The sequence below is a fragment of the Zerene cesonia genome, unplaced genomic scaffold (genome assembly GCF_012273895.1).
Source record: "Zerene cesonia ecotype Mississippi unplaced genomic scaffold, Zerene_cesonia_1.1 Zces_u009, whole genome shotgun sequence".
Taxonomy (NCBI): Eukaryota; Metazoa; Arthropoda; class Insecta; order Lepidoptera; family Pieridae; genus Zerene; species Zerene cesonia.
The window spans coordinates 207,044-229,023 of record NW_024045139.1 but is presented as its reverse complement, the minus strand read 5'-3'; the positions used below and the strand labels follow the sequence as shown (position 1 = coordinate 229,023).

Genomic DNA, 21,980 nt, shown 5'->3' with positions numbered 1-21,980 from the left:
AATAAATGTTATTTGCAGTTAACAATTTTCTTTTTTCTTTATTACAATATTTATGGCAAGACTAGGTATATACATACATACATACATAGGAACTGACGCAGGAAACGACTTTGCTTTATACTATGTAGTGATAAAAAGTATAAATTTATCCCTACTATGACAATTTTATAAATGCGAAAGTTCTCTATCTATCTCTTCTATCTCTATCTCTCTATCTCTCTTATATTTTTATAAGACAAATAGAGTTACTTAATATATTATGCAATTGAGTAGACATTATATGACTTAAACACTGATAAAAATTTTTACCTTAATACACCGCCACTGAACAGTTATTGTTGTTGGCCTTCCGAGACAGGCTTGTGTATCTTTCATAAATAGGATGTTAAAAAAGGATGTTACAAATTAAATTTGTTTAATTCGTGAATATATCATTCTAAGATATTCTCTTATCGCTCAGAAATTTAAAGTCTCTGGTCTGGCTACTTATTTATTTATGTCAGTCAACAGTGAAAAGATCTTAAATAGTATTTTTTTTGTGTTTGATTTTATGTTTGTATTATTCACTTAGAATTTAAAGACTGTCTTTAATTTCTAGATCTTAAATAACGGCACATATAAATTTAATGACATTTATTCTAAGCCCAGGCCCTTTCTAAGGACATGGTGCACATTTGTCTCTCTCCTGTTTTTTTTTCTGTGTGTTAGAATATTTTTTTCTTATGATACTATGCTAAAGTATCTAAACTCATAAAAATCCAAAACTAAATCTATATATACTAGCCATATGCCATATGTGCCCCACGGTTTTCTTATGTAGAAAAATGTATCATTTTTCTTATGTCTTCCATCTTTCTTTGTTTAATTGATTTTTTGTATTATAATTGACATGTATTTTATGTGTTCTTTTAATGAACGTCTAAAAAATCAATAATACTGAAATGAATATCACCTGTTATAACATCAACATGTTTTTCAAAGATGTTATTAATTGTTCAATTTCTAGCGTAACGCGTTGTTACCTGGACTGGCTGACCTCGCTGCCCTGGGGTATCACTTCGGAAGAGAACCTGAAGCTCGAGGACGCCCAGGTCATCCTGGACGAAGATCACTACGGGATGGAGGATATAAAGAAGCGAATATTGGAGTTCATAGCGGTGTCACAGTTGAAGGGCAGCACCCAGGGCAAGATATTGTGTTTCCACGGACCGCCCGGCGTGGGGAAGACTAGTATTGGTGAGTGGAATATTCTGGAATAGGCAGCTACTTGACTAGGTTTAGGGAGTTGGGTATAAATTGTATCTATTTATATAAAAAAACTTTTAGTACTTAATGCTGAATTGTTATTTATATTAATAATCTATTATTAAATGCCAAAAATTTAAGTTTGATTTCAGTATTATAATCATTTATATAACCGCCAACAGCGCGCTCCATCGCGCGTGCGCTGAACCGGCAGTACTTCCGCTTCTCGGTGGGCGGCATGACCGACGTGGCCGAGATCAAGGGCCACCGCCGCACCTACGTGGGCGCCATGCCCGGCAAGCTGGTGCAGTGTCTCAAGAAGACCGCCACCGAGAACCCGCTGGTGCTGATCGACGAGGTCGACAAGATTGGCAAGTGAGTGTGTGTGAGGGTGGGGGGGTATAACATAGACATAAGATCATATAGATCATAAGACATAAGATATACATAACGGCCACCGAGAGAGAGATTGTTAAGGTCTATTTAATAAGTTATTTTAATTTTAAGTAATTTTACCTCTATACTATACTAATATTATTATTATACAATTAACAAGCATCAAGGGTCTGAATTCCCTCTCGTGATCGGTCGTTTTTTCTTTAAAAAACTAATTAATTTATATACGCATAATGTGTAGTGAATGATATCATAACAACGTTATGACGATAAAAGAAGTTTAATGGAATAAATATGTCTACATTTGAATGGTATAAAACTGCAAAATTAAATGCTATATATTCACCTACACCTCCAGGGGAGTCCACGGCGACCCGTCCTCAGCGCTGCTGGAACTCCTGGACCCGGAGCAGAACGCGAACTTCCTCGACCACTACCTGGACGTGCCGGTGGACCTCTCGCGGGTGCTCTTCATCTGCACCGCCAACGTGGTCGACCTCATACCGGAACCGCTGCGCGACCGGATGGAGCTGATCGACATGTCCGGTGAGATCTTTTATATATACATATGATAAAATACATAACCTAAAATAATGTGTGCTGACCACAGAACCACACTCTACGTCTATGGGATTATTTCATATGAAGGTGATTGTAATTATTCAACTACGGATATTTAAAAATATTTCCAGTGTCGATACCAAAAATCAATGGAATGTATCCAATATAAATCTATGAAAACTCAAAATAATGTCTTAACCCTGGAAACATTATATAGAGTGTTCATAACAAAACATTCTGTAGATGAAAGTTGGTAGCTTTATCTCTTACCGACACTGCGCTGTATAACACGACACTGCGTCGTCATCGCTGCATTTCTGTCTTATAAGATAGTAAATTAATTATTATAAACAGTAATAATATATTTTATTTCCGTTTTGTGCTAATTAAATTGTATGATTTTTTTTTAATTTCATAATACAAGTGAGAAATTTTGAAAGAATAGAAAAAATTTGATCACGAGGCAGGATTCGAACCTGCGTTTCTTGCCTAACCGTAGCAACGCCTAGCCTCTCGGCCACCCGTGATCCTGCCACAGTAATCGAATTTCTTCTACTTTTTCGGTTTCATGTGCCTAAGTGGCACCCCGCGCCATCTATTGAGATGATTAAGAACCATCACAACCAATACGAAACATTATTTCAATGATTACAATATTGTATCGATGGAATAATAATCTTACTATTCTTTCAAAATTTCTCATTTATAAAGCATTTCAATGCTATAAAACTAAAAATTAAATTTAACAAAGGCCGCGTTCCATCGATACAATATTGCAATCATTGAAATAATGTTTCGTATTGGTTGTGATGGTTCTTAATCATCTCAATAGATGGCGTGGGGTGTCCCTTAGGCACATGAAACCGAAAGAGTAGAAGAAATTCGATTACTGTGGCGGGATCACGGGTGGCCGAGAGGCTAGGCGTTGCTACGGTTAGGCAAGAAACGCAGGTTCGAATCCTGCCTCGTGATCAAATTTTTTCTATTCTTTCAAAATTTCTCACTTATAAAGCATTTCAATGCTATAAAACTAAAAATTAAATTCATAATACAATTTTTTTAACAACGGATATTTTTTTCCGATAACCATGTCAAAAAATGGTATTACATACTGAGTCTTCTCTTCTCTTTCATACTATATATATAAATCCACGCACGCACGCACGTATGCACGCTCACACACACGCACACACGCACGCACATTCACGCACGAACGCACATGCATATACACAACCAAACCCACGCACACACGTATGCATGCAATAATCACAACTCCCCCAACCTCCAGGCTACGTGGCGGAGGAGAAGTTGGCCATAGCGCAGCAGTACCTGGTGCCGACGGCGCAGAAGAACTGCGGGCTCACCTCGCAGCAGCTGGACCTGACGCCCGAAGCACTGAACACCCTGATCAAGTCCTATTGCAGGGAGAGCGGCGTGAGGAACTTGCAGAAGCATATTGAGAAGGTTTGGCGTGTTTGTTAGTCCTACTCAGTCTTTTCCTGGTGGTTCAAGTGTCTTCTGTCTTAAAAAAAAAACTTTTATGTTTTTGTTTTGCAAGTGTCTAAAAAGTCTTTCTTATTGCTTATATCCAGTGTTTTTTTTGTCTATGGATATTAGTAGTATTTGTGTGTTATTTTTTTTGTCTACCTAGCCACATAAATTCTTCTTTTATCACTGCAACTATAAAACAAACTCGCTTTCTCAGTCAATATGTTCCTATTTATGCCTCTAACATCTTTAAATTACATTTTGTAGTTTGTGTTCCGAATTCATCATTCTTACGGTCTTTATCAATTTTAATTTTAATTATTGCAATATATGTGCAATTTGTCACGTTGCTCTCAAACAATTTCTTTACAGATTGCTCGCAAAGTTGCGTTCAAGATAGTGAAGCAAGAGGCTGAGAGGTTAGTGGTAACGGACGACAATCTGAACGAGTTGGTCGGCAAGCCAACGTTCAAGCACGACCGGATGTATGACGTCACGCCGCCCGGCGTGGTCATGGGCCTGGCCTGGACGGCTATGGGTGAGTGACCATAGATAGAGAGTTGAGTGAATAGACTATAGAGCCGCTGAGTGAAAATATAATTTGATTCAGTTTTCTGTAATATTGGTCAGACGTTTGGTTTGATTTCGTAACATAATAATAAACGATTTAATTTTGCCAAACACTACCCACCGTTTCTTGTTACATTTGCCTGGCAGAGATCACGACCAAGCGATAAGGCTGCCTTTGCTATTTTGACCGTTAATTTTTGTATATCTTTTTAAACTTTTTTGTTTATTTTTATATGAATAAAGACTTTTTTTCCATACACCTATACATAGGCGGCAGCACACTGTACATAGAGACGGCGCTCCGCAACGCGCACCACGAGGAGAAGGCGTCCAGCGGCTCGCTGGAGCTGACCGGCCACCTCGGCGACGTGATGAAGGAGTCCGCCCGCATCGCGCTCACCGTCGCGCGCAACTACCTGCGCGCGCGCTCGCCCGCCGAACAGTTCCTCAACACCAGGTCCGTGCGCAACCCTCACCACCCTGGCTACCCGTGGGGGAGGGGGGGGTCCTAAAACTCTACGTGCACACCCCTATCTGTGCCTCCGTCGGGGGGGAGGCGGTTCCTTAAAACTTTATGTGCACACCCCTACCTGGCCACCCGTCCACTTTTATCACTCGCAAGCACACGGACAGGTACAGGTTGTCCTGACCGTAGGGTACAGTGCTCAATGGAACTTGTAGTTTTAAATACGATAATTATGTAAAAAAAATACTTATAAAGTAGACAACTTATAAATTAGACACTCTGTATAACGTATACGTGTCGCGGAAAAGTTGTAAAAATCGTCACATTGTAATCTAACTCGCGAGGTCTATAGATGAATTGTGCTCTTTAAACTCAAACATTTTTTTATTCAATAAGACCTCTTATTAAAGCACTTTTGAATCGTTCAGGACACAGTTTTAACATTCATCACCGGTTCGGAAAGCAGACGTCTCTACACAGAAGAGCCGGCAACATAATGTAGTTGCTTTTTCTTATCCTTGCGAGTGGGTAAAAGTGAAGTCCCGTGTCCCCTAGTGGGGTATGGGGCAGATGATGTACATCTGTTTCACTGATCGATTTTCTTTACGGACAAGTAGGTGATCAGCCTTCTGTGTCCTGCCAGACCGAGACATTTTTTTTTGTGCGTCCCCACCAGGAATTGAACCCAGGACCCCTCGGTTCTACGCTCACGCGTTAACCACTGTACCAAGGAGGCGGTCAATTCGAGTCGAGTCGGTCTTGCGAGTGGGTATACCGACTGAATCCTATCGACTGCGACTTGAACGATTTATTCCAATCACCGTCCTCATAGAGCAAAATAAAACCAAGTTCTAACGATGGCAACCCTTCCAGCCACCTCCACCTCCACGTGCCGGAGGGTGCGACCCCCAAGGACGGCCCCTCGGCCGGTGTGACCATCACCACGGCTCTGCTGTCGCTGGCGCTGAACAAGCCGGTGCGACCGCTGGCGATGACCGGGGAGGTGTCGCTCACGGGCCGGGTGTTGCCGGTCGGCGGGATCAAGGAGAAGATTATTGCTGTGAGTGATTAAGGCTAACCAAAAATATTATATGAGAAATTTTTAAAGAGCAAAAAGGAATCGATCACTCAACGGGATTCGAACCCGCGCCTTTTTGCCAAACTGTAGCAACGCCGGCCACCCTTGACCTCAGTTATCGAATTTCTTCTACTCTTCTACTTTCTTTTGCATTGCAAATTATTACACAAACATAATTTGTAATACAGATTATAATATAAACACAATTCAAAACATTTATTTTTTTCAATCACAAGTATTTCCATGACATTTTTAAGCGGTATTTAATAAAATCAACATCTTAATATTATAAAGCTGAAGAGTTTTGTTTGTTTGAGCGCACTAATCTCAGAAACTGCTGGTCGGATTTGAAAAATTCTTTCAGTGTTAGATAGCCCATTAATCGAGGAAGGCTATAGGCTATATATGTACCACGGGCGAAACCGGGGCGGACCGCTAGTTATTTACATCTCGTGTTTCAGGCGAAACGTGTGGGCATGACTTGTGTGATTCTCCCCGAAGAGAACAGACGCGACTTCGACGATTTACCCGACTTCATAAAGAAGGACATCGACGTTCATTTCGTCAACGAATATGACGACGTGTTTAAGATCGCTTTCGGCGAGGTTTGAGGGTAGTTTGAGAATAGTGTAGATAGTTATATATATTATGATGTATTAAATGGCAATTTCCTTCGAGTAATCCATTTTTAAAGACACTGCGTTCATACTAATTGTATTATGGTAGCACATGTTTTTTTTTTCCGCCCATAGTGTATGTGAAAAATGTTATTTTTCGATTGGACAAATATAATGTTATACAATCAGTATGTAAATGGGATTACTATGACGCGATTCAGAGTCGCTTCGATTTGGAGCTTTATACCTACCAGTTAATTAAGTTTAATTTTGCTTGATAAACACTCTGATATAGAAGTATATATGTCATTGTAAAATGGTTAAAACTGTTTGATTAAAATCACATTTTTTTAAACAGTATTAATTATTTTTTACGGTTTGTGCTATCTTTTGTTATTTATTATCGTAGTACAGAACTAACTTTCTCAAAACCCGATTGAAATTTGTCAAGTAGTTATTATATTTACGGACTGTTTTTTTTTGTTTGTGAAGTCTGGTGGATTATAGGGTTTCAGAAAGGAGGCCAACACTGGACGCAATATGTTACGACACAATCTTACAATATCGCTGGACAGTTCCTAATCTAACTATGTTTACAAGTTTACAGTGACATATCTATACTAATATTATAAAGCTGAAGAGTTTGTTTGTTTGAACGCCTTAATCTCAGGAACTACTGGTCCGGTTTAAAGAATTCTTGCAGTGTTAGATAGCCCATTTATTGAGGAAGGCTATAGGCTACATATGTACCACGGGCGAAGCCGGGGCGGACCGCTAGTATATTATATACCTAAATTTCTGAAGGGTGCCTTCTCTGCCTATTTTATTGAATTGTATGGTTGTAAAATAACATATGAAATTTGAATGTCATAATTGGTTTCTTTATTGTCACGCCGGTACTGAGGTACTGTAATATAGACTTAGTTACAAGTATGTATGGTATGTAAATATCGGTTGTTTGATTTTAATTTAGACTGCTATAGCATTTAGTTGAATAAGTTGTAAGTATGTTGTTATTGAATAAAGTATGTTTTATATGTTGTTGTTTTTTTTTATTTGTAGTGTACCAAATTGACTAATTTTAATTCTTTTCTATTAAAAATTGAATGATCTTGAAGAAGTTGATTCTAAAATGGGACCAAACGGCAGCAATTGCCTGTCAAACACAAAAAGAATCACTCAATCAATTCGTTGAAATCCCCGTTGAGATTTTTGCTATATTTATCAAAGGAAAGTACAATTGAATTGAGGTTGTTTATTTTTCGATCTTTACAGTATGAAAAATTTTCATATATTACACTACTGTACGATTCTAAATAGCTGGACAGATTTTGAAGAAACTTCCGAGTGTTTAGATTCAGATTCTAATCTTATAAGTCACTCTGCTCAGATAGGATAATCGAAAGACTAAATAAGTACGAAGCCAGACGAAAATTTATTAAGTTTTATCAAATAATTTTTTAATTATTCAATTTTACATAGTAATGAATATTTATATTCCAATGTTTTAGATACATGAAAAATCAAATATGTTGCAGCAAGCTGAAGGGGATGTTTGAATAAGGAACACATTGATTAATAAGTAAATTTTATTAATAAATAATTTTGTATATAACATTTTTTTTTAAACATTACACTTATAAATCATAACAGTATACTAAAACTAATTTATTTCTTTAAAACTTTCCTACCATCATCGAGAAGTTGTAGTAAAATGGGATACACTTCATCATATGTAGTGATTTGATTCTGTCTAACATGGTTCTGGTACCTTTGCAAAGCCCCCGCTACAAATTCGAGGCGATCCTTTTCGTTTTTGTGGGAATCCAACCATTGCATGAGTTTTTGTATATTCCACCCCGCGCATACATGGGGCGCCAATAGTTGTGCCCCAGCATGCGAGAATAAAAACATCATGACTAATGAATATGGCAAAGAAGCACCCTCATACTGACTCTTGGCAACCTCTTGTGGCGTTTTTTCTAGAAGCAATTGCAGCGCTTTTAACTGACGATAGTGATCCCCTAAATCCATCATATCGGTTATCAATGGGGATAAAGATACTTCCAATTGTTTACAGTCGGCCTGTAGTTTCGCGCGGCCATACAAACTTAGAGGACGGACGTTGCACGCGTGATGTGTGAACCGTTCAATGCAAGCCTTTGATATTGTAATACAACACTCATTTAGCGCCGATTTCTCGTGAAACATTGATAGATATATATCTTTGCAGCGTGACACGAATTGTTGTAGCTCCTTCATATACGGCGAGCAAGAAATAGTTTTATTGCTTGGGTCGTCATTTCGGCTGAACTCCGGTTCATCGTGCATAGTCATAAGAATTATGTAGAGAGAGTTTTTGATCGACTCGGCAAATAATTGAAGGATTGGCAAGCTCGAAATGTCCTTTAAGCTGTTTTGTACGATTTGTATGCTCTCTGGTGGAAGTATTGAGTTCATATTGTTGAGAACTCTGTTGATTTGTGATGAGAAGTAATACAAGGCATTGCATAAATCGGCATTCTTTTGTTGTGTACTAGTGGGTGCTTCTATGATCTGAGCTACGTCGCTGTCCATTGATAGTCGTTGCTCTGTCTCAACATGCATTTGTTTAATGCTTTTTGCAACGCTGTATGCAAGGCTAATACTTAGTTGTTTGTCTCCAAGTGAAATACTGAGCGCCTCAGCTATAACTCTCACTGCATTATCAATTTGGTCCATATTCGGCACTTGGTTGAGATGCCACATACTTCGAACAGGTTCTAAAAGCTTTGCCAATGACTTAGATAAGAAAGAATTCTCCCATTTTGTGAAATATGAACGGTTCATTTCTAGATTTTTGTATTTTAGTTTTGACAACAAATCATTGAAGCATTTCAACAATTTAGCATAGTCTATCTCAATAGACTGGCTCACATTGGAAGGACTTTTGTCTAATTCAGTGCTGAATACTAGACACAGTTCATTCCAAAAGTCTCTAGCTATGTTTCTAAAATTACCAATAGCATGTAATTCAGTTACTACATTTTGAAGCATTATGACTTTCATACAGCTGCTATAAATATTACCAGTGAATAATTTCTCTATATTATCCCACAGTTTTATTTTAAAATCTTGTGCATTCATGATATTTGCCTTTCCAGGTGCGACGCGACCCGAAGCTGATTTCTTAACTTCTATAGATACCATCTGTATATTCAATGCTGTGTGTATTTCTTTTTGTAGATCTTTAAGTATGCTTTTGACTGTGTTGTTAATTTGTTCACTAGTACATTGTAAATTATGGAATACCTTAAAACATTGTAAGAGTTTAGCCTTATCTCCATTTAACAAACTGCTTTGTAGCAATTCTGTTGAATTTTTCAGCAATTCCGTTCTTCTTTGTCGTACTTGATTTAGTACATCATCTAATAAGATAATCCCATCAAAGTCATAGTCACCGAACAATTCATTTAACTCATACAACAACATGGCTTCTTTAGCAGGATTTTCTTGAATAGTTTGCAATTTCTTCCATAGAGCCAATATTTTAGATGCATGTCTCAATAGTTGACACGTTGTTTGAACTCTTTCAAGCATGCGTGTCTGGTTTTCCAAGGAATCATACGACGCATAGACCCCTTCTGCTAAACCTTCTGTGCCACGTAAAAGCGTTTCTTCTTGCGTTCTTACGGATTCTAGCATGATTTCTAAATCTGATATGTGGCTCGCCTGCGTTAATAAGTCATTATGCTTTGCTAAAACTTGAGTTTCTAGGCTTTTTGTTAGTTTATTTATGCCTTCGGTTAATTTGGTAACTTGGTCGGTTACCGATATGTTATCAGTGGTGATCGGTTTAACAGTTGTTTCGAGGAATTTACTGTAGAATTCATCGTTTTCTATTGCCGCGCAAACTTCTTTTGCTTCCATTGCGTTACGTGGTACTGGTATTCACGGGTTTTTAATGAGAATTTTTTAACACTCACAAAATTGTTACGATTGTATTATTCAGAAAACATTTTTATCTACACTGACAATTGGCAAATGGCAATTGGCATTAATTTGACTTTTGAGTTTTGACATATTTTGCCTTTTGGGTGGCAACTGGTACCAACTGCCAGACCAGACAGATTAGGAATTAGTTACTCCGTGCTCCGCACCTCAAGCAGGTTTCTTTTCTTTTTATGTAGTATTATAATTATTATTTAAAAACTTACGATCATTACAAAAATTTGATGCACTAAGAATAAAACACTTGGTCATACATTCTTCTATAATACGGATATCAATCTACTAAATTGAATTTATTATACAGAATTCTTTATGGTTTTTTGCACTAGAGACATAAATAGCTGAATCCATTTTATATACATGTACATATAGCAAATTAATGATGAATTGATACAATTAACATTCCCCACCTTTACTTTTTCATTTTTCGGAAATGCACTAACTAGACTTAAGTTTCGAAGAAATTCGAGATTTCGAGAATTTTTGCCTTTGCTTACGATATAATACTGCAGTACAAGTTTTATCAGTTAAAATGGTATGTGGGAGTCGAGCACGCTTTGGCACGAATTGGGCCAGCTCTCACCGAGGAAGTTCTATAACCCCACAGAAAACCGGCGTGAAATAGTGGCATGCCACTGTGTTTCGTACGGTGAGTGGGGGAGTCTAAAGCCCGTTTCCTTTTCCTCACCCGATCCAGACTATTCCTTGTTTCGTAGAGGTCTGAACCTATGCGAATGTTCATAGGCGCTGGTGATCGCTTACCATTAGGTGAACCACCGGCTCTGTTGACCGATGAGACATAAAAAAAACTGCTTGCGAAAACATATTACAATTCAAGTATTACATTATTGTTAGTTTAGTTTATTAGTGCATTATTGTATTATATCATATTATTTTTGGGAGAAAAATAAACGCACGGAAATGAATTTCTATTTACCTGTTTTTTTTCTCTACTATGGAGGTAAAATCTCCTGTAACTCGTGTAATTTATAACTTCGTTACTTCTATTTCAACTTTTAAATTAAGTACAATAGGACGACGATTTTATTTAGGAAATAAACTATTTTATATCATATAGTTACCTAGTTTCACCAGACTTTCACAGAATTGTTTGTATTGTAACAAAATGTACTTCTTTCACTGTAAATTTAAATGTAAGATAATATAAATAAAAATCATTATTAATTTTTACACATATCACCAAAGAGGGCATATAACACGTAGGTAAATAAAAAATTATTAATTTTTGCCAATTTATTAACCACAACAAGCACAATAATTATTGTGCCAGTTTCACAGAATTACAATGATTTTTAATTATTACCTATTTTGTGCATTAGCGTTGATGTGTTTAAAAATAATTATTTTGTTTTCAGATAATAATATAAAGCCTTGACTGCACTAGCATTGATTTTAAATAGCATAAAGTTTATGATTTACTTTTAATGGCAAAAAGTGGGACTAACTTTCCATGGCAGTTTTTCTTCGTTAAACTATAAATAAGTAAATTATCTAGGTACGCAATACTAATTGTAACTTAAAACTACAGAAAAAAAATTGTCAAACTATTAAATAAAACTGTAGGTTTAAAATTCGTTACATTGTTTCATTGTACCTATATTTTCTTAACTAGGATAGTTTTAATTATATAAATAAAAGTACACAATATTATATTGATAAAAATGTTTGAAGACAAAAACATAAATTGTTGTGTGAAATGTTAAATTTGTACACAAAACATTGGTATACTGGCAACACAGCATTTTATATAATTATAAAGTAATTGCATGCCATTTTTATCACTATTACGATAAATGATATTATTATAATATTACGAACAGCTTGTGTGCGATAAGAAAATAACATTTAAAGTATGTTAGGTATGTATTAATATTCTAGTTACACTAGTTTGTGAATGTATTGGTATAATTCGGCACTTGTCTATGGTCATGGACAGTTGAATTAGAAGAAATTCCATATCATGTGAAGCGGGAATTTAATTAAATAATATAAACAGACATTTTAAAACACTATATGGAAACCATTTGAAAAACTTGAGTCTATAACATCATGGTCGCATTTATATGAAACAAGTGTAGGTAATCATGAAATTATATTTAACTTCAGTATATGCTAAATTTATTTTTAGCATCATAATCTACTTAGATCAGGTGTTTGCGTAGTATTAAAATTTCTTACAGCAAATTGAAAAATGAACATGCAATAGATACTTGGAGTTACATGAACAAAGGGCGGCTTTTAGGTCAAATACAAAATGATACCAGCCCTTCTGCGTTCTGAAGTACGACGCGAAGTATTATTTTCCTAGTCGCCATTGACGCTATGACACAAACTCATAATTGCTTATTCAAAGGTTGTCAAAAATGTTTAAACGGCGTCAGATATCACTAATTCAAATTAACACTATATCACGTGGCAGCAATGTTCATAGTCTATTCTGTAAGCGCATCAGAAAACTCTGTCTAATGGACACGTAGACAAAGTTTTGCATCGGACGATTTTTGAGCTAACTATACGTCAACTCTAGACGCATATCAAAATATGGAAAATGAAAATAGATAAAAATATTTTGAAACTATACCTGATCTAAGAGTATAATCATCTTCAACGTTATGTGTAAATTATGTCTATACTGGAGTATTAAATAATAACCATTGACAATAGATTCATACATTTACCTAACGCACTTATCACATCGAACGCTTGTGACATATCACATATGTTACAATAATGATATATTACGATTAGTATCGGACGACGGCTAAATGCGTTTTGTGCAAAAAAGCTTCCAAAACAATTAAAGTACTTAAAACAAAAACCTTATAGTATAAAGGGGCCTTTGCAACTCATAATTATTATGTTATATGTAGATTGTCTGTTGTCTACTTACAAAACAATCTATAACAATAACTGTATTATTGATAAAACACAACCATGCTTAACATTCGTTTTATAACGAGTCGAGTTTGATATTTGACATGTCGTTCATAAAAATCGGCTTTATGACCCATAGGCTGAAAATGTTCATATAAAACTTTAACATTTTCTATTAAATTATCTGTTATAAAGAATTCCGCAGAATTGTATGGTAATAATATTGCATCTACTACCTTTGATTTTTTTTTATCTCTTCGAATTAAATATATCATACATAATCTAGTTTCATGATCGCCGATGGAAAATGAATATGCATAAATTTATCAATTAAATTCAGTCTGCCGACATTTTTCATGGAGAAAAAAAACAAAATATTACATAATGAAACATATTATGTCGAATCATACGACTCATTCTGATATCTTTTTCTTATTTACTATTCATTTGTTTTAGATATAAGCGACCTTGTATTTTTTTAATTTATTTTACTACAATATTAGTAGAATTTACAGTGCTTTTAAGACACGCCTTTAACGGGTCACAATGTACAAAGGATTAATCTGATCTATTTCCGCATGTTTTGAATAGCATACAGGTATTTATTTATTTTAATAAATACATAAAAGATTTAATGGTACGTATTAAAAGTACATGCAAAAGTCGAAATTGAAATTATCCCGTATGGTACAATAACAGCAAGCCATCCAATAATGGCCATCCATCTATATCGCGACCCATTTGATTCATCAAATATTGCACAATGCTAGAATCTGTGCTAGATACTTAAATTCACTTATTATTATTAGCTACAATTCATTTAACACTATCTATTTGACGATAAGTGAATTTGCGGAAGCTTAAAAACTAGGAAATTCAAAATTTATGTACAACAATCGCACAGTACAAAAATATGGGAAAAATTCTTGCGAACCCATTTCCTATTGTGACAGTGTCGTGTGAATATTACCGGTTGTTAAATATACTTTTCGGTTTTAATGTCGGGAATGCTCAATGCACTTTGCATTAAAAACATTTACAATAGATTCCGTATAACCTGCATAAAGCATTAACGAGTTTCGCGCGTTTTTACTAACGTTCAGAAATGTCATTCAACTTCTAGGTTATGTTAAAGACTAAAAAAATACACAAATTGCTACACGCATGAACACATTTTTAAAGTTAAAAACCCTTGCATGTCACGAATTTAATTTGTGATGTTTAGAGCGGGTGGAAGGGGATATTTTATTTTAATAATTAGTAATTTATAATATAATATGTAAACCATTATTCCCTACATTGATTAAAAAATAAGCTAATGTGGCAGTATATTATGTTAATAATTGTTCTTGTTAATTTTAACTGCGAATTTTCAACGTAAAATGCAAAGGTCTTTAACGATATGCATTCAATAATGTACACGTGTATATTAAATGTCATAGACCTTATACAATATGAATAGCATTTACAAATATTTAGCTTGTGGGAGGCAACGACAGTTTATAAAACTTCTGGCAAAACCAAACCATAGATTATCTGAAATGACAGATCATGCCAAGTATCTTTTTTTTTGAGACCTATCAATAAAAATGTTTACAAAACTGCCAAATAACAAATTATTATAGAAACTCAATGCCCACCTCCCTGCAATAATTATGTGTATAACACTGAACATAACTTTGAAAAATCTAATTTAAACTTGACAATTATTAAAATTTGATGGTAGGATATAAATTTTTTTTTAAGAGTACTATACTAATACATATTCATCATCTTAAAGAACTAATATACAGTGTAGTTTTAATCGATCTAATTAATGTAATGTTGTATATTTTAATATAAGTGTTAAGTAGAGTACTAAGAAGTGGATAAATAGCTGCATAATTTGTGCATTTTAAATAAAATTTAAAATTAAGATTATCATAATTATCAAAATATCGTGCATTGAATTGATCTGGATTTCTTATATTTTTTAGAATGTCATATTGTTATACACAGGATGTTATCTTAAGCTACGCATAGAAAAGTATTTATTTGATTATAAAAATTGTGATGTTAGAAAAATTTGTCTATTCTATACACATGGCACTATTATCACAATACACTGTTGTAAGAATACAAAAGCGACATGAGAGAAAAGCTTCATAATAACTGTTAAGATTTATTGTATTATTGTCGCTGAAAATGGTATAAAATTTTATGCAAGCAAACATTAAAATTAATGTATAAAAATAGCAAATTAAAAAACTCTGTATAAAACTTTCTTAATAAGTATCTGTTGAAATTAATGAAAACAGACCTACGTAGATGATTCATGATTACGGCAACACATTATAAAAAAGGCATACGAAATATTTATAGGAACAGTTAACAGAATATGTCATTTGCCACAAAAAGGCACCTTATTCCACTTACAATAAGGCATTAACACTGAATCTTAAAACATGAATTGTTCCAATACTGAGATATAACATTTGATGGAATATATAACATTATCCCATCTTTTATACCTATACGTCTACACTAAACTAGGCATTAACATTGAACATTATAACCATAGGGCATAGATATAAAAATGTACTGACATATTCATTTCTTTTCACATATTTATAGTTGTTAAGTGGCCCATCATTGTACCATAACAATCACTTTGTTTTTTTCTAGGTTGGTCAATTGCATCCAAATATCAAATATCATAGGTGCGAATATCTATAATTTTCATAATATCACTTGTAAACTGTGTAGATAGTAAAATTGGCATCTAGCAACACTCGATACCGACAGCCATGCAGTTACGTCAAACGTCTCGACCCGTGCGAAAGAAAGGGAAAATCAGCTTGTCTATGGTAAAGTACGTGACCGAATGCTCTCTCCCTTTCGCACGGAGACCGCGAAATGCGCGATACGTATTGAAAACCACACTGTATACTAAGCCCTTGGAACCTGCACAGTTCAAAATTACAATTACTGATAGATGCCTTAACTTAGAGTAATGTACATTTGAATGTACGCCTAGATCCGAGCTTGTTACCCCGCCGGTACTTTTTGCCGCGGCTCTCCTTGTCTTTGCGTATTTCGCGGACTAGCGTGTAGAATGCGTCGTCGACACCCATTCGTGTCTTTGCCGATGTTTCTACGAAGGGCACTCCGTAACTCCGCGCCACCTGGAATGTGTCAATTGAATGATATAGGACCGACTAAGAGGATTTTTTATTTCTTTTTTTTTTGCAAAGGATTATCTGTTATTTTTGATCTGGAGAACATTTGAGATAAGAAGGACGAAAGCGGTTCAATTTGGAAACATACATAACCACTAACAATACAATACAATACAATATAAATAATTACAAAATAATGGTAAAAATATTTTACTCTAATTATTTTTAGACAACTTATGTCAGGAAGACTTTATATTCTTAATATATTTAATGGACACTCAATCTTTACAAATATTACAAAGAGGAAAGATTGGTATGTATAGTTTGCACACAAAAACTACTGGACTGATTTCAAATATTCTTTTACCATTAGGATGCTGCAACTTCACTGAGCGACATTAATTACATTTTTAATTTAAATGTATGACTAGAGAATTAGTCTTATTACCAACAGTAATTTAACAAAGATCTTTAGACAAGTCAATCGTATGGAAAGCAAGGGAAGAGATGCGGGATGAACGGCGAAAGAGCCCTAGCTAAATACGCCAGCTTGTGAGCAGCTCGGGACTATTTAAAGGTTGTCAAGTGCGTTTTAATGTTTGTAGCCATTTTACATTATCATACGTATATGATTAAACGTGATATGTAATATTCATGTTCAGCATTTTCCATTTTTACAATGCAAAAACTAGATTGCAAATCATCACATCGCATTAATAAGGATGCGATTTTATAATTACTTTTATTATTTACTATTACGGTTGTTTTGGGTAATAAATAAATATTTGTTATTGAGTTATGATAACTGCCACATTTCTTAAACATTTTCGGGGTTTACTCCGAGATCAACGATATACTGAAATAGATCTGAGGTATTTGTTAAAAAATGCCTCGGTCCATGTAAGTACTGAAGCCATAGAATCATACACAATATATCAGTCATATTTTCCACATAGGTAGACCACAACCGAATTACATAACAGATGAAATAATGCAAATATCATCCGAGATAAAAATTATTTGTCATTTATAAGTAATATAATAATTAGGTAATTATAGTAAACAATGTTATCACATATCTGTGAATCACAAACGATAATATGATAATTATTGTTAGACGTGCAACAAAATCAACTTTGTTAAGTTGAATTAAGATTAGAATGATTCACAGGCAGATGTAGCTGAATAAATCATGAGTCACAATTTAATATTAATCGGAGATAATGGCCCATTGTATGGTTAAATACTTTGTAAAACCTGTGTCAATTCTATGGACAACTAATTACTGGCTTAATATTTAAAAATAAGTAAGAAAGATATTTTAGCTATTGCTTTTAATAATACGGGTATGCTTCCGCAACGCGACGCCAAGCGTCTAATTTGTGTGGGAAGAGAAGGAGTAGGAACGCAGTCAAAGCTCAAATCAACCCAGCTAAAAGGCCTATTTCCTTGTCCTAGCCCTTCCCAGTCCATTCCTTTTTTTCCATTCATCAATCCTTTCCTTATCCTTTTTCCCTTAAAAGCGGGCAGCGCATTCTCAGAGGTCTGAGCTTCTGCGAATGTTCATGGGCGGGGGTGATCGTTTAACATCAGGTGAACCACCAGCTCAGTTGCCCGCTATAACATTAAAAAAAAAAAGCTCTATAATGAAGTTTGACAGCTTGTCAAGTCTGTTGAAATCTTAAGGGAGGATCCAAGTGCCCGGCCCTATACTCCACAACTGCAGTACATTCATTCAGGTCATGCTTTAGGAAGATATTTTCCGTAGGGGTGATACTTTAGTATAGCATGTTACCATGTATAGAAAATTTATGGTAGAGGCGATTTTCTTTCGATGAACTAGTACTTTTATTGTATTTAATTGTTGATTTAAATTATAAATATTATTATATAGAATGTTATGCATGCATGCATATCTCACTCAGAATATGAATGTGGAATTTAACCAAACCAAGAGCAGAGTGATTTTATGAAATGTTTTTGTGTTTGGTACAGCTTGGACGATAGCGAGAGATATATACTACTTTTAACTATAAAATATCTTATTCCCATAGGTAATTTCTTTAACATTTTATATCAATAAATATTTCATGGTCCAACTTCAAAATAATGGGGTTATCAATTTTAATGTATTTTTATGTGTTTGTTACCTCATAACTTTTTACTGGGTGAGCTGATTTTTATGATTCTTTTTGATTGTTTTAAAGCTGATAAGAAAATATGATAATAAGGTGATGAAAAGTAGGTGATCAGCCTTCTGTGTCATGCCAGGCACATAATATTTGTGATGGTAACTCTGACTGGGAATCAAACCAAGCTTCTATCCTACAACATAAACCGTTATACCAAAGAGACAGATACAATTTGTGTGGGATTGTAGAATCCATGACTTATATAATCGAGGTAGAAATTCTTAAATTAGTTCATTATGTAAACTATTGTAAGTGGACTTTACTAACTACTTACTTATTTAATTTAATTACTTATAATAGTAAATAGATAATAACTAATGTTAAATAGGCACATAGAGGTTAAGGAATATATTTTTATGCATATAACATAAACATTTGAAGCATATCATTTGATTTTGATCTTAACAATATTATAAGAGATTAGCGAGCTCATTGAGTCAAAATAATGGCAGATATGTCTGTATAATAGTAAACAACAATTACATGCATATGATTTTACAATTTGGTGTACAGGCTACAACCGTCTGACATGTTATGTTTTGTCTAGAATAGACAATTAAATAGGAAATTTTACACGTACCTCTCTTGCTTGCGCCATATCCACAGCCCATGCCTGCAAATCACACTTGTTACCAACTAATACCATTGGCACTTCCTCCGCGTCCTTCACACGTTTAATCTGTTCTCTATAAGAGCCTATATCTTCGAAACTCTTAGCACTGTTCACTGCAAACACCAGTAAAAACCCTTCACCCGTTCGCATGTATTGGTCCCTCATCGCGGAGTACTCCTCTTGACCTGCCGTGTCCAAAATATCGAGAAGACATGTCTCGCCGTCAATCACAACTTGTTTCCTATACGAATCCTCGATGGTGGGATCGTATTCGTCCACGAAGTGGTTTTGTATCAGCTGTATTGTCAAAGCTGATTTACCGACGCCGCCAGCGCCTACCACTACTAATTTATACTCGGTCATCTTGTGGCGAGATAGGAATATTTTTTCTTAACACCAAACGTCACAGCACTAAGATATATCAAAACGCCCCACAACGACGCGCCACACCTCTGATATTACTCACATCTGCATGGCTGTCACGACCTGTTATGTATGTTATTGCACTCACTGTACCCGTAAAACGGCTAATTAATGTATTATTAGAGTCAAATGCAATAAATAACAATGAGGCAGTTCACTCACCCTTTATCACAGATTAAATAAATGTACTGTTATTCTGCTCCGTATGACATTGCAAATATGAAAACATACAGCATTTGTTATTTTAAGAACATCTTTTAAAAATCTAGAAGTCAAATCTGAGGCAAATTATAATTTCTGAGAACAGATTTAAGATAAAAATGTTACTACTCGGGTTCCAATTATTGTTGATGAACATTTTTAATCTATAAATAAAAACTTACTAGTTCTTAGGTACGACACAAGATGTCATGATTATAAACATTCAATAAGTATTCAAGACAAAATTTTAGATGGCGTTATATAATTTCTATTCTACATATAATAAAATCTACCTTTTATACTCTGAAAAATGTTCTTATTAATAAAGTAATAACGGTATATACCATATTATGATAACAAATTGGATTAGATTGGTGGTGGAGAAATTTAAATTTCTATTTATTATTTTAATGTTAGTATGCATATAAAAGAAGCTTGTTCGAAATTTAAAGTGTTTTTTTTTCGGACTAATCAATGATTTAAGGAATTAACAGACATCTACATTGTCAATTGTGAAACACAAAGAATAGGGAGCTAATTGCTTAAGATCAATTTATTGAATTTTTTAAGCGTAAACATGTCTTCAGATAAAAATGATGAAGATGATGCAGAACCCGAAAGTTTGGAGGAGGCAGGAATTTTGGAAGCTGATGTCGGAGCGAATTTGTATGAACCTATCTCAGATTATAAAATAAAATGAGCTTACTATATTTAAACTATACTGAATTTAGTCGCCTTAATTCCATCGTCACTGAATTTAGGAAAGTGTTATCACATTCAGCGACATATCGTTTAGTTGAAAAGTTTATTAGCAAATAAATACGCGCTCTTAAATTCTCATCAGATGTGCGGAGCATCAAGTTAGTGTTACCAAAACGGAAGCACATGTTCCTTTTAAGAGATTTTGTGTGTTGGGAGTAGAGACATCTTTTCCTTACCCTTCCCAGTTTTTTTCTCTATTTCTCTCGTCAATCCTTCCTTAATGCCTTTCCAATTTAAAGTAGACAATCCGTTTATAGCGGCGTAAGGTCTCACCAAACGCCTCTTCAAATTCTCCAAAGGCTCATGGCGGCGGTAGCACCAGTTCCATTGTCAATAATGAATTAAAGAAATAAAAGAGAAGTTGGTTCAGCTTTTTTTGTAACGTATATTATCCATCGTACAAATCGTTTTCATTTTATCAGCGATCAACAACTGGCCAACATAGACCCGAAACTAAAGGTTGATATGGATCCAAAGGCCCATCGCGATTTGCGCCCAGAAATGATGTTCATACGAGAAGAACTGCGGCAGGCCAAGGGGCAGACTCTTGCGGTAACTTGTATTTTATAACTGGCTTGAACAGCCGTAAAATCGACTTTACGGTCTATAAACATTAAATTCCTTTTCTTATGTTATGGATAGTTATACCCGTGCGTTATTCTATTCATGTCTTAGAACATTTCTCCGTTAAAAAGTGCTGAAGTTATTCTTTAGAGTTTAGGCAAAATATTTTAATGAAATATATATAAAAAAACGTGTTTTGCGGAGCGCAAATTTCATGAACTTTAAAAATAAGATCTGATAGGTATCTTGAGTGAATAATGATTAATGAAATTTCTTTGAATAAATAACATAATACAATTCGATGTATATTGTAAATTGTCTATATTTATTTAAAATCCATATCTTATATTTACTTTGAATATTATACATTAACGATGGAAGCTTGAAATCACCACATTTGATGTCTAGACCTCTGAATATACAAATCAGGTATATTTTGGCGTAGGTGCGACGAACTGCTCTGAAGAAATTACTCATAAAGGACTTTTTACAAGAGGACTGCGAATTGAAGAATATCGGTCTATCGTATGCACCGCCAGACCCTTAATAAATATTTTAAAAGAAAGAAGGCCCGTTTCCTTTCCCTCACCCGTTCCAGTCCATTCCTTCTTTCCAGTGGTTAAACCTTTCCCTTTCCTTTACCCCATCGGTCGAACCACCAGCTCAGTTGTGCGCTATTATATAAAAAAAATGCTGTTTTTTTTAACACTAGTTTATTTTCTATATCACAATTTGAATCGCCTAACTAAAAAACTTTCGTA

General features: G+C 34.9%; 4 protein-coding genes across 5 annotated transcripts in view; 2 read left to right on the top strand and 2 right to left on the bottom strand.

Moving 5' to 3' along the window:
• LOC119839171 (lon protease homolog, mitochondrial) overlaps positions 1-7,157 on the top strand; it is a 12,388-nt gene extending 5,231 nt beyond the window's left edge. Inside the window, exons 8-15 of one of the 2 annotated variants that reach the window (XM_038365378.1) lie at positions 1,007-1,236; positions 1,428-1,620; positions 2,000-2,187; positions 3,491-3,666; positions 4,063-4,228; positions 4,531-4,717; positions 5,600-5,786; positions 6,266-7,157. In XM_038365378.1, coding sequence (XP_038221306.1) covers positions 1,007-1,236; positions 1,428-1,620; positions 2,000-2,187; positions 3,491-3,666; positions 4,063-4,228; positions 4,531-4,717; positions 5,600-5,786; positions 6,266-6,415 — 1,477 coding nt within the window. In that variant the 3' untranslated portion in view covers positions 6,416-7,157. The remainder of the gene's footprint in view (positions 1-1,006; positions 1,237-1,427; positions 1,621-1,999; positions 2,188-3,490; positions 3,667-4,062; positions 4,229-4,530; positions 4,718-5,599; positions 5,787-6,265) is intronic. The other variant, XM_038365379.1, reaches the window with a different exon arrangement.
• An 843-nt stretch (positions 7,158-8,000) lies between these two features.
• LOC119839181 (conserved oligomeric Golgi complex subunit 5) lies at positions 8,001-10,470 on the bottom strand. The gene has a single exon (XM_038365390.1). The coding sequence runs from the start codon at positions 10,328-10,330 to the stop codon at positions 8,090-8,092; it is 2,241 nt and encodes a 746-aa protein (XP_038221318.1). The 5' UTR covers positions 10,331-10,470; the 3' UTR covers positions 8,001-8,089.
• A 1,183-nt stretch (positions 10,471-11,653) lies between these two features.
• On the bottom strand, positions 11,654-19,875 carry LOC119839147 (GTPase HRas). The gene is made up of 2 exons (XM_038365350.1): positions 19,237-19,875; positions 11,654-16,470 (listed from the first exon to the last, which is right to left on the bottom strand). Exons 1-2 carry the CDS (start codon positions 19,630-19,632, stop codon positions 16,291-16,293), a joined length of 576 nt encoding a protein of 191 aa, XP_038221278.1. The 5' UTR covers positions 19,633-19,875; the 3' UTR covers positions 11,654-16,290.
• Positions 19,876-20,470: 595 nt separating this feature from the next.
• LOC119839197 lies at positions 20,471-21,766 on the top strand. Its single transcript, XM_038365408.1, has 3 exons — positions 20,471-20,559; positions 21,078-21,207; positions 21,665-21,766. Exons 1-3 carry the CDS (start codon positions 20,471-20,473, stop codon positions 21,764-21,766), a joined length of 321 nt encoding a protein of 106 aa, XP_038221336.1.
• Positions 21,767-21,980: the final 214 nt, after the last annotated feature.

Bases quoted from the DNA above. Each gene is read 5' to 3' on its own strand.
- LOC119839147 (XM_038365350.1), bottom strand. From the start codon at position 19,632: ATGACCGAGTATAAATTAGTAGTGGTAGGCGCTGGCGGCGTCGGTAAA. The intron at 16,471-19,236 runs GTACGTGTAAAA...GACACATTCCAG, and splicing joins ATATGGCGCAAGCAAGAGAG to GTGGCGCGGAGTTACGGAGT.
- LOC119839197 (XM_038365408.1), top strand. From the start codon at position 20,471: ATGTCTTCAGATAAAAATGATGAAGATGATGCAGAACCCGAAAGTTTG. The intron at 20,560-21,077 runs GTATGAACCTAT...TCATTTTATCAG, and splicing joins GCTGATGTCGGAGCGAATTT to CGATCAACAACTGGCCAACA. The intron at 21,208-21,664 runs GTAACTTGTATT...ATTTTGGCGTAG, and splicing joins CCAAGGGGCAGACTCTTGCG to GTGCGACGAACTGCTCTGAA.
- LOC119839181 (XM_038365390.1), bottom strand. From the start codon at position 10,330: ATGGAAGCAAAAGAAGTTTGCGCGGCAATAGAAAACGATGAATTCTAC.